The sequence below is a fragment of the Sceloporus undulatus genome, chromosome 1, assembly GCF_019175285.1.
Source record: "Sceloporus undulatus isolate JIND9_A2432 ecotype Alabama chromosome 1, SceUnd_v1.1, whole genome shotgun sequence".
Lineage (NCBI taxonomy): Eukaryota > Metazoa > Chordata > Lepidosauria > Squamata > Phrynosomatidae > Sceloporus > Sceloporus undulatus.
The window spans coordinates 191,540,249-191,552,948 of record NC_056522.1 but is presented as its reverse complement, the minus strand read 5'-3'; the positions used below and the strand labels follow the sequence as shown (position 1 = coordinate 191,552,948).

The 12,700-nt window shown below is 39.9% G+C and overlaps 2 protein-coding genes across 2 annotated transcripts; one reads left to right on the top strand and one right to left on the bottom strand.

The window, feature by feature from the left end:
- Nucleotides 1-4,905: 4,905 nt before the first annotated feature.
- On the top strand, nucleotides 4,906-7,509 carry LOC121919305 (putative nuclease HARBI1). The gene is made up of 2 exons (XM_042445771.1): nucleotides 4,906-5,704; nucleotides 6,315-7,509. The coding sequence occupies exons 1-2, from the start codon at nucleotides 5,114-5,116 to the stop codon at nucleotides 7,011-7,013; spliced, it is 1,290 nt and encodes a 429-aa protein (XP_042301705.1). The 5' UTR covers nucleotides 4,906-5,113; the 3' UTR covers nucleotides 7,014-7,509.
- Nucleotides 7,510-7,602: 93 nt separating this feature from the next.
- Nucleotides 7,603-10,264, bottom strand: LOC121919304. Its single transcript, XM_042445770.1, has 4 exons — nucleotides 9,250-10,264; nucleotides 9,058-9,138; nucleotides 8,877-8,942; nucleotides 7,603-8,755 (listed from the first exon to the last, which is right to left on the bottom strand). The coding sequence occupies exons 1-4, from the start codon at nucleotides 9,734-9,736 to the stop codon at nucleotides 7,944-7,946; spliced, it is 1,446 nt and encodes a 481-aa protein (XP_042301704.1). The 5' UTR covers nucleotides 9,737-10,264; the 3' UTR covers nucleotides 7,603-7,943.
- Nucleotides 10,265-12,700: the final 2,436 nt, after the last annotated feature.

Below are 12,700 nucleotides of genomic sequence, written 5' to 3'. Positions count from 1 at the left end.
TAGTTTTATTGCTGAGACCACAAGGAGATGCTTCATTATATATGTTTTAAGTTTTTATTTTAACATTTTGACAATAATACAAAAAGTATGAATCAAGGCATATGCAGGTAGGTTCTTATACAAAGAGCTGTAATAAGTAATGGATTTTTCAACACATTTTTTAATCTTCTCTCTATCCTCGTCCCCAACCCTTTAAAATTTTCCTTTTGTCTTCACTGCAGAACTGACACAATGTTATAAATTGTGCTTCTCCAAAGTCAATATCATTAATGCATGCCCATTAAAATGGGTTTCTCCAAAATGTCAACAGGTTATGTTGTGCACACCTAGATGATTCTTCATAATCAAACACAATAAATATATACCTTACTGAAACAATGTTGTCATATCAGCTTTCATTATCCAATTACCCTCATTTAAATTTCATCTTTTCAGGTTGGGTCCTACACTACACCACTACACAGGTTCTTAAACACTGGTTATCTATTCATCTCCAGTTGGCATTCTCCAGTCTGACAGCCTCCAACAACGTTGAGATCAGCCTTTTAAGTTGTAGTGTATTTGGCCCCCTATAGATGGAAAAGAGTGATAGTATCTTGTTGTGGTGCATTGTTTGGCCTGTTTCTGAGGGGAATATGTATCAGGATGGGAGGCTATTAAGCACTCATATGGGGGAAGGCAGTCTGTATGTTCAGCCCTCATTTGAACGTTTGGGGATTTATTTTATTTTAATTTTTGTACTTTACCAAACCTTGGATTTGGCTGATGCTTGCTTAAACCTGCCTTTTATGTGTGGATGGTGCTATTTTGGCTACATAAAGAGTGGCAACTGAAGAATGTGCATGAGCTAAATATCCCTAAGTTACCTTTCATTCCTACAGAGAGATTACAAGGTACTCTTGGGAAAGGTGATATCCAATTAGTGATACTAATAACCCTCTATAATGATAGAACCATTTGGAAAGAATGGTTCTTGCACACAAAGGATCTTGTACCTACAGCCCAGGAACAATTGTTTCCCCATCCATAAAGGAGCAAAGAAAAATAGATCTGTCAGTTTCCATGCAGTTAGGTTGAAGAAATGGGGCTGATGTAATTTTCTAAAATTATGGCTGCAGAATTGATGGATTGGGCCATACATTTCCCCTGACTTCATTGCATGGCATGTTTTGTAATAGGAATTGCTCAGGGAGCCAGTTGTCCACAGTGTCTTAGAGTAGTGGTTTATACCAAGAGGGCTGAGGTTGTTCCACTTCAGTATTGTCTATGCACAGTGATTGGTTGTTGTTGTTATTATTATTTCTTAGTAGTGATTCTCTAGAGAGTCAGGTAGGGCAAGAGATACCAGGGACCAAACCACTTTTGGCCCTTATGCAAAAATGTTTACCAGCCTTCCTTAAAGTTTAGTGTTTCCACATGGGAGATTCTGTCTCACGGGAGATTCTGACAATACTGCTGTATAATAATTCCCACTTCTGAAAAGGGTAGGAAATCTAAAATAGCCTTTACACCTTTACAGAAGTAAGCAATTTCTGTGGAACTGGGGAGCAAATTATGCCCCACAGAGGATCTGCTGTGGAACAATACAATACACACACACACACACATTTTTCTGTTACATTCACAGTAGTGGCAATAAAGTCACATTTCTCTTTAAGAGCAAGGTGCTGGGAGAGACACAGTCCTTAATAACAACAACAACAACAACAATAATTTGTTTAAAATTCACAAGATACAAAAGTTAAAACACAGTTCAACAATAACAACAAAAATAAATAAATAAAGCCAACCATAATAATCTAGCCTCATCTGAGCCTACAGGTACCACATCTCTTCAGTTTGCACAGTGAAAGGTTATAGCATAACATAATGGCTCTCTGGAGGAATTTATGTTGGATGCAACCTGATACCATCATCCCACCAAGCATTTTCAAAAAATATTGCTCCCTGTCTGACTTCATTTGATGAAAAGTGCAGGAAACCTTGTCCCAGAAACAACAGCAATGCCAGATTTATGCACAAGCTATGTAAACTACAGTTTAAGACCTCAGAACATTAAAGACTTCAAAATACAATAACAGAGAATAGGGGCCTCCCAAGAAAATCTGCTAAAATAATATATACTTTCTGGTAATGTTATGGGTCCCTTAAATGGAACATAGTTTCAGGCTTCAATGTGTTTTAATACAGTGTGAAATGATAATATATCACTGTCAAAATTCCAGTATTTAGAAACATTGCTTTTTTGGACTAGAACTCCCAAAAGTCCTCAGCCAAAATGGCAACACTGCTGGTTGAGAGATTCTGGCACTTCTAGTCCAAATAAAGTAGTTTTCTCAAGCTCTGCAAAAACCCAAACACTTGCTAGCTCATGGGATTCCATTTTCAACCACAGATGTGAACTAGGAGCTCTCCCTGAAGAAGACACCAATGGACAAGATCCTGGTTTTGCCGTATAGACAAAATCAGTGGGAAGAATTATGTGGCCCTACTGATGCTGTTGAACACTCCTTACTGCTTCCAAAGCTGGCTTTGCTGGGAGCTGCAGTCCAAAAACATTTGGAGGATTCCCTAGCCCATTCCTAGATCTGGCACATTCATTTGAGCATGACATCATTTGCAACATGACACTTTTATGAAATAACCTGCCACCTATTTTAAGAAGGAGTTAATGGCTTGCTAATGTGCTTTTTGAATACCTTTGTTACAGTTGACAGTTTATCATCTGGTGAACCATTTATCTCAGATCCTTCTGGTCTATTTATAAGCCTTTAGGGCTTTGTCACTTTATAGGCCCACTAAACATCTCCTAACGATCAGAACCCCTTTAGCCTAAATTTTTATTTGTTTTTATTATGTTTACTGAGCAGTAACAGGAAGAAAACCAAGTAATTCAAATAGGCAGGTGTGGAAAGAGTGCCCCAGGTCCAGGACTTGTTCATTTCATTACTATCCCATAAAATTATTTAATGTTTTTAACTTTCCTGTGTTTTGGAGGTCATAACTGACACTCCAAAATACACAGGCCTACTTCCTATTGTTAATCCTAACTAAAGCAAAGCCAGTGAATCTGTTGGACTGACCTACGTCTAGACTAATGGGGACTAACTAATACAGTTTCACCTGTGTGTGTGTGTTCCCTGCCCCATTTCACATAACCTGCATTTTCCAGTAGAAGCCTTCTCAAGTGTGGTGGTCTTCCAAATACTTTGGACTGCAGCTCCCATCAGCCCTGACTGTTGACCATGTTGGCTGTGGCCTACTGAAAGTTGAAGTTCAAATTATCTAGAGGATCCAAAGTTGTGAAAGCTCTTATAGTAAGAGGGTATTTCTATGATCTTTCAAACCTCTCCAATTTCTCTCAGCGCAAAGGATTCATTAATAAGAAATTTGATACATTAAAAAGTCTGCCAAAAGTTACAGCCTAGTTGATACCTATATGTTGGCAGTGGCAGCTAATGTGGTGGTCAATCTACCGTGGATTTTAGTCCAAAATATAAAAGTGCTATTCAGGGTGTTGAATTTATTTTCAGGATATGGTTGAGCACCTTGGTTCCTTTAAAATCTAGAATAAAACTCTGAATGGAGTCACTGTCCCACTGACATGGAAGCCACCAGCTGTCACTGTGTGATAGAAGAGGTAGCCCATGACTGGGTTTATACTGAAGAAGACACGATGGTCCTAGTTAGTCAGTGTTTATCCCTCCAGGAGACATTAAAAGGAAGGAAAATGTGGATGAATTCTCTATGAAGACTCCTGAAAGGAATTTGTACTTCTGCACTGGAAGCAATAGTGTTTAATATATTTGGTGTTGTTTTCCTAATTCCTAATTCAGGTATTTAGGTGTGGAGCTAAAGGATTCGGTTATTTAGGTCTAGGCCCATTTCGACAGATCTAGCTTGAGACCAGATCCAACACTTGCTTCTTGAGTCAGGATGGCAAGCAAGAGCACTGGCCAGCTAAGTGTGTTCACGGTTAATGGCAACAAGAACAATATGACATAGTAAACATATTCAGCCATGTTGGTCATGTAGTAATTGTCAGAACACAAAGCACTCTGGTCCAGAAAATACCACGAATGTGGCCACAGTAGGAACTGGGACAAACATGACAGGGTTACTAGAGTTCAAGTGGCAGCCATCATGACTTAGCATTTGAAGAGCTCTTGGTCATAGGAAGTAGATGACACAGGCACAGGAGATGAAACCAGTAGGCTTCAATTACGCAAAATCATAACTGCCACATGACAGGAAACTGGGTGACATCCCAGGAGTGGGAAGGACTCAAGACCCCAAGAGGGGAAAGGTATGTAAGGGAGAGGGATGAATTCTGCATGTGGCTGATGGTGGTTGAGTTGTGGTTGGAGTGGAAATGGAGCCATTTGATAGTTTGTATAGTTTTGTAAATATCCTGAACCTGATGATTAAAGCCCTCTTTGAGAGATACCGGCTGTCCAGTAATTCATTGTCCAAGGAAAAGCAGCAGTCTGCATGGGAGGATTTTTCCTTTGCAGCTTAGAGCTGAACTTCTCTACCAGACCTTCTCCTGGTATTCCTGCCTACGTGCAAGTCTTCTGCGTGTTTGCATGTTAGATTCCTTGATTCTGCAAGCCCCAGCAATAATATATATGCAACAAAATCCAAAATCTACAGAACAGCAATACTTTTATGGGGTCAGCTAAAAAGCACAAAATACATTATGCAAGATTTCAAAGTTTCATTGGCTTGTTCATCAGGCTACTGATGGCAGGGATCATTAATTCCCCAATGCTGCATGCCTTAGAACAGTCCAAGTCCTCAGGGCAATGTGGAGGGTATAAAATGGTTACCACAGGCCATTAATACAGTTGCTTATTCAGTGAAGATTATCGCACTGCGTTCTGAGAACGTTCCATATCATCACGTGATGAGAACGTTCCTGGAACGGATATTACCGCATTAGAAATCAAAACGTGATCAGAACGGGATCAGAACGGGAGTTTACCGCACTGCGATTCCTTTTTCTTGAAACCGTTCTGAGAACGGTTTGCTATAGCGCATGCGTATTAGATCTTGTGGGCGGTGTACCAATGACGTCGCCACTCTGTGGTTGTTTTGACCCGGAAGTCGTCCGATGACTTCCTTGTGGGTTGTAAAGATGGCGTCGGAGAAAGCATTTTTTGATCTTGTGAGCATGGTAGAGAAAGAAGACGAGCGAAGAAGGAGAAGAATGAGTCGCATTGCCAAATCGCTTGTCCTCATTTCGCGCCGGAGGGCTGCTCTGAGTAAGATTGCAGTTATGGCTGCCAGCGGCAATCTAGATATATCCAGCTGTCTGGCATGGATGGCGACCTGGCCTCGCATCCCACGTTGGTGGCAGCAACCCCGGGAGCGGACCAACTGGTGGAGTGACGAAGTCCTTCAGCGATGGGATAACGACATGTGGGTTTCTAACTTCCGCATGTCTAAAGAAACCCTTTTTGATCTGGCTAGCATCTTAAGACCAGAGCTGGAGCGTGGGGAGTCTAGATTCCGGAGTCCCATCCCGGTGGAGAAGAGAGTGGCCCTAACTATTTGGTGGCTCTCAAGCCCTTTGATGTATAGGAAGGCGGCTTCCCGTTTTGAGGTTGGAATATCCACAGCTGCAGAAATTGCCATCGAGGTGTGCCTTGCTATGGAGAAGCTGCTGCTGAGGAAAACTATCCAGCTTGGAAACTACCACACGGTGTGTATCAATATTACTTTTAAACCTAAGACTTCTGGGTGCAAATGCATTAATTCATATCTACAGATATATAGATTTTGTTTATGTAATACCATAAAGATATGTTTACATCCTGCCTTTTTCTTGTGTGGGAAAAAAAGAAAGGCTTTCAATCACCTTTGCAATTATTGGGGTGGGTTAATGGTCCTGGGCTTGGGGCATGGATTTCAAAGGTGTATCTCTGCTGCTGGCCTCTCTCTTATCCAGATGTGCTGGGGGGGTGGTCCTAGGCTTGCAGCATGCACTTTGGAGGTGCATCTCTGCTGCTGGCCTCTCTCTTATCCAGCTGTGCTGTTGTGGTTTGCAAATCTGGAAAAATGTATCTTGATATGTTTGTAAGAGTTGATATGTGAATAAGTAACATCTGGATTCCCCTTCAGTGTGTTCTAGGTATATAAAACATAATAATTTCTATTGTCCTTGTTATGCTTTTGTCTCTGTGATCCCAGTTTCATATACCAATAACAATAATAATAATAATAATGATAATAATAATGCATTATCTGATATGAAATATATTTTCCCCCTTTTTCTGATATCCCAAATTTATTATACCTTTGCCTTTTTTCAGATTATGGATGGATTTCAGAGACTTGGATTCCCACACTGCATAGGAGCTATTGATGGCACTCATATCTCTGTTTGCCCACCGCTGGGACGCAGAGAGGAATACATCAACCGCAAGCAGGGATTTTCAATTGTTCTGCAAGCAATTACAGACCACAGTGGAAGGCTAATCGACATAGAAGTCGGGAATTGTGGGAGATCGCACGATTCTCACATATTTAACAATTCTGCTATCTGTGAAGTGATGGATGAAGGCTGTTTTGTGCCCGGAAATCCCACCCTGCATGTCCACGATGTAGCCATTCCACCACTGATTATAGGGGATGGTGCCTACCCAATCAGGAAATGGCTAATGACACCATATCGTGGAGAATTAACACCTGACAAACTTGCTTATAACACTGCCCATTGTAAGGCAAGGTGCGTGGTGGAGAGATGTTTTGCGCGATTGAAATCTAGGTGGGGTTGTCTTTCTGGTAGACTAACTGTGAAAGAGGAAAATTTTATATCAGTGGTTACAGCATGTGCCATCCTGCACAATATTTGTGAGACGAGGGGAGAAGTCCTTGATCCCGATGTTGAACCACCTGCGAAAATTGTCCTCCCGGCTTTCTCGAATAACATCGGAGGACACTCTAGAAATCACAAAAAAGAGGGTCAAGCTGTTAGATCTGCAGTAACTAGCATTATTTTGGGTCGGTAACACCAGAAACTGACATTATTTCATCTTTCATAACATCACATCAGTTATGCCAACAGCATTGATCTGTTCAAAACATTTTTTCTTGGTTTACCTTTGTATCAATCTATTTATGTTGAAATACATGTGTTTGACAACGTGTCATGTACAACATGTGAATAACTTTACCAGATGGCAATGTTGAATCTCGGTTGTTTAGATTCATTTTGCTTGTAACTTTTTTTTTTCCCAATCAGGTTCTGCTAGTGGTGTATATATTACTGTGGGGTATTAATACCCGACTGTTATAGATTAATTTCATTTTTACCCAAATTTTGGAAATCTATTTTGTAGAGTTATACAATTGCTATATTGATGTTTGAAATATCATTTTTGGGAATATAGGAAAACAATGGTGTAAAAATGGATTGTATATATTACATTTCTATTAATACATCATGGTTCCTACCATTGCAATGTTATACAGTACTGTGAAGACCTTAAGGATAATACCAAACTTTAAAACCAAAAGGAAGGCTGTTCTAGAAACCATTGCTGAATAATATTGCTATTGCTGTGGAAATGTTTAGGTATATTAAGGAGGGCAGACCAATTTCAGAGAACACAGCTGTATTTTGTCAACAATATAACTTAACATTTTTAAACACGATTAAATATCTTTTTTCTTTACAAAAAAAACTGTCTGTTGACTTGTTTTCCATTATGTAAACAAAGCAGGCTTTTATATAAACTGTATATACATTATGTCAGAACATATCCATATGCACATGGTGACATACAAACGTTTTCCTTAACATGAAAACTAAACTTTAATTTGGTTCAAGGAGAAATGGTTACAGTCCCTCCTTATCGGGCACATAACAGGGTAAACATTGAATGCTGAAACATATCTGCGGTTTCAAAACATAACCTTTTCCCTATAAATGTTTTCCCTTATGGGGAAAATATTTTTTTTTTCTTGATTATCCTCCCAGTACGAGAACTGCATGGTTTATTTTGTTTTTGTTGAGGTGCAACAGCGCATTGCAAGGAAGATGTTCCAGCATTGCTCTCACATTGCACGGTTCCAATGCAGCCTTCATTCTGAAGGGGATCAGTGACTTCCACAGCATTCTGAACATCCCTGTTGATGTTCTCTAATGTGTTGTCATCATCAATAATGTTACTAGTGGGAGTGACAGGACAACCATCAGGAGCATAAGCAGGAGGAAGTTCATCAAAGAGTTCAGGGGAATTGTTCCCTTGACATTGCCCACCAACATACGATGGGGATGGTTGCTCCTGGAAATCTGTACAGACAGCTGGGCCTGGTGTTGAGGGAGGAATATCACCCGGAGATGCCCTGAATGATGTGTGCATGGTTCCTTGGGCGATAGTAACATGTTGCCCCGTTGGAAGTGAACATTCATGATCAACTTTCCTCCGGTACAGTTCAGTCATGGTCTCCATGTACTGCAACATTCTCTGTCTGTCCTGTGCACTTCTCCTTACATCTTCCTTCATAATATTTACAAGTTCCATTTCTGTCCTCCTACAGTCTTTCATGCTGTCGTGTACAATCTCCATGAACCGTTCCTGTGTTCTCCGGGTAAGTTGGGCCTCTCGACTAGCACTCTGCATTATAGTGCGCGCAATATGTTCTCCTCTTCTGGCGCGACGATTCCTGTTCCTGTTTGATCGGAGTCTTGTTCCAGGAGACAGCAATACATTGGGTTGTTCCTGTTCCTCATCGGGATCGTTACGTGCTGAAATTTAAAAATTAGAGAAAATAGATTAAGCCCACAGTAAGGAAATGTATTTCTTATGGTAGCATCATGTAAAGGGTTTTAAACAAGGAATTTTCCTAGAGAAGCAGATACTACCTACCATCAGTTCCACCGCTTGTATCATCTGCACGTCTTTGCAAGTCTCCCAATTGTTCTCCAGTCGCACCTTCAAAGTGTAGCATGAAACACCAACGTTATTTATTTTGAACACATATACAGGTTCACTATATTTATTAACAGAACAGAGATCCAGAAAAAGACATAAATTTATATATTACTACCTGCTATTTGCGTAGGTCCACTTTCCAAAATGGTGAAAGGTATACTTATGATTGTGTCATCGAGACAAGTGTCATCAGAATCTGAAAAATTTCAAGGGGAAAGAAAGAGTAAAGCATTTGTTATTTTATCAAAATAGTAATGTTGTCACGCACATAGCAGAAATCTTCAGGCATTACAGATGGGCTACTTGCCTTCATCACTGTCTTCTCTGGTAGTTGTTTCCTGGGTGCCTCCATCGCCTGTGTTAGCCATGGAGGTGGATGCGGTTTCCTCAGTCACATTTGTGGTTTCACCCTCCCTTTCAAAATGAAGACTTCGGGATAACCTATGAGGGGTGATGCTAACATCCCCATGAAAGATTTCCTCTAGTTCCCTATAAAAGGGACATGTAATAGGGTTGCTTCCACTTCTCTGATTATGTTTCACAACCTTTCTATACTCAAATCTCATTTTTTTGGATTTGCTTCTGCATTCCTCGGCAGATCTGACATGGTTTCTCTTTGCCATTTCATCAGATACAACCTTAAAAATATCCAAATTTCTATAATTCTTTTTTAATTTGTTTTGCAATTTTTGTTCTTTCCATATTTCCAATAAGGCCAAAACTTCATTGGCACTCCACACCCTCCCCCTTGCTTGCGTGGAGGCACCACTTTCGGTCACTGGATGGCTATCCATGGCTTTCCCAATGACAGCAAATATAAAATAAGTCTGCAATCTAATTATAGAGGTTGTGAATCAAACGTTTGCAGTATCACCTAGCTGCTGCTGCTGGCTCTCTCCACTCCCAAACTCCCGGCTCTGCAGTAAAAGCACTAGAGGGCGCAAGTCTATGTTTTGGCGCCAAGAATCCCTGCACAGTGATGACGTCGCAAATCCATCTCCCCGCTGGACCTTTGCAGAGTGGCCGAAGTTCCTGGGAAGCAGTGATGGCGCGTAGGAAGGGTTCCACGTGGGCAAATAAGGAGATAGATTTGCTCCTGAGAAGTGTTAGGGGGAGCGGAAAGTTAAAGATGCTCATGAGGTCCCGTTCTATGCCCATTCTTCAAGTGCATAGAGAGGTAGCAGCGCATTTAAAAATGCATGGCTACAACCGCACCGTCGAAGAGGTATTCATGAAGTTCAAAAAAACGCGTGATACCTTTTTGGACTGTGTGAATAGTTTTGGGGCATCACCCCCCCAAAGAAAAACAACCACCCTTTTTCCACCTGATGAAAGAGCTGTGGCTTATGGCCGGGAACAATGGCTCCCAGGAAAAAAATCCATCGGGTAAGTTTGTAGCTTTACAACTAAAGGCTCATTGTTGCATGGTATGCCATGGAATTTTCCCAGTGTTGTAGCCATAAGGAACAGTTGCTAAAGACAGTAACTATATCAATATCATGTTATGCTATTTCCCTTATAAGTTTGCAAAAGAAAACAACTCTAAAATGGAATACCATCCCAGAGGTCGCCATACCTTTCCAACACAGGAAGGGATAGATGGGTGTAGATATGGAGGATAAATATATTAGACAACAGCATTTCCACTCTGTATTCTTATTTATGCTATCTGCAAAAAGATGGAGAAATTTTAATGTCCTACATTTTTAGTTGTATTCTCGACCTACAGTTTTCCTAGAGTATTCTTACTATGATCAATGCACAATTTCTGATTTAGTTATCTCTTTACTTTTTTTATATGCATAAAAATGCAGATGTTACTGATGAACTTTCTGGAACTGGAATCCAATCGGGACCACCAGGAATCCTTGCAGCAAGTGACATCTTGCCAGAAACCCAAACTCTGGCAGAACTTCAACAATCAGGTGAATTTAAATAAATATGCATTGTCTATTTCAAATAAGAGTGGTGATCATATAAGGATTAAGGTTTCCATTAATAACATATTTCTATATACCAAATACCTGAATATCACGAAAACTTAACTTACAAGACAGTAAATAACAAGAAATAAACGAACATATTGTGTTAAACAGAGAATACATTGCAATAAACTGTCTTATTAAAAGCTATTCGTATATTTCTTTTTTCTGTACAGTGCAATCTTCCTTGAAGACTCAGCTGAACCTAAATAGGAAAATAGTGAGAGTCCTCCAGAAAATGGATAGAAGAATAAAAACCTTGGAGAACATTGTTAAAGTGAAGCAGGAAAACACATCCACCACTTAATTTTGTATTGAAATGTTATTGTTTCTATATTGTTATTATTTTTTTTATTAAACCTTTTGTTGGCTTGCATCCAAATTTGGATATGGTAAAACAATATTGTTCCAAGGGAACCAGAGTTATTTTTACCAATTTTTATTCCCCAATTTCTGGGTAATCTTTTGTTTGTTATGACGTTTTGAGAAGATTGTTTTGTTTTATTTCGTTGCAGTGTAATAAATGCTATTTATATTTCATAACTCGCATCTGTTGGCATGCTTTACAGTAGTGTCCTTTACTTCTATATAAAAATACCTGTTCAGACTGGCAGATTGATAATTTCTTGAATATCATGCCACAAAGTACAGGACATACACACTGCCAAGAGCATGAAAGGTATATAGTTTCATAAAGATAGAGTTAACAGAACAACCTTTATCCATATTGCTAATTCGCTTAGCTCTGAAAAGCTATCATTCCAAACATTCAAGGTAGATGGTGGTATGACATATTACCAGTAGGCCCCTGTAAAGTTAGCCCACATCATACTGCTTCTGTTTGACAGCCTTTACATGTACTTAGTGACCAAGAAGTGTCTTCATGCAAACAATAAAAAATGCATGGAAGAGTGGCCATACATGTTATTCTATATATGCAAGTAGATATGTTCTACTAAATAAAAAATATCCTAATTAAAAGCAATGGAAATACATAGCTGTGTAAACTGTAAGCACTTGGCAAAGAAAGCTTCACAGTTATAATAATAATAAACATAATATCCAGGCAGAGAGTGTTGATATACATGGTTGCTTGATGATCCATCAGCAATGGTAAGTTTTGAGTGGCAAATTGTGCAGTACTATAAACCAATTGTAATATTACTTAAATTCTGATTATGAAATAATTTCTGTAATACATAACAGATTACAGATGAAAAAGAACATAATTCCTGAAATCCAGAAATGATCCCTTTTTTAACATGCTGGAGGGAGAACAGTTCTTTGAAAATAATTGTACCAGCCAGCAATGAAAACCATGGTCAACATTACACATAAACCCACTTCCTCAGATGTAATTTTGGCTTAGGTAACACTCTTCTTTAGGCTGCTCATGCTTTTCAAATAACAAGATCTTTTTGCATATTAGCCAGCATGCTGCCAATCCCCAGCACACCCTCCATGGATGTCTATACTGTAGTGTGGGAAACTCCGCCTTGCATGCATTTCTACATGGCCCCCTCCCTTTCTCCCAAAATGGCAGAGACCTTCAGGGGACACTGGGGAGGGAAGGGGTTTTTTTTCTATTTCTTTTCTTTCACCAGAATGTGAGGCGGGGAAGTTCCCCGCCCCTTTTTGTGCAGGCCGAAATATACTGTCATCCTTGTAGGTCACACAGTATGAGAACAGAGTCATGACCAGCGGTCTTCTGACAGCCAGTAGAGCATCTCATGAGAGGCTTTACTGGTGCTCCAGAATACTGTCCGCTGAAAGGAA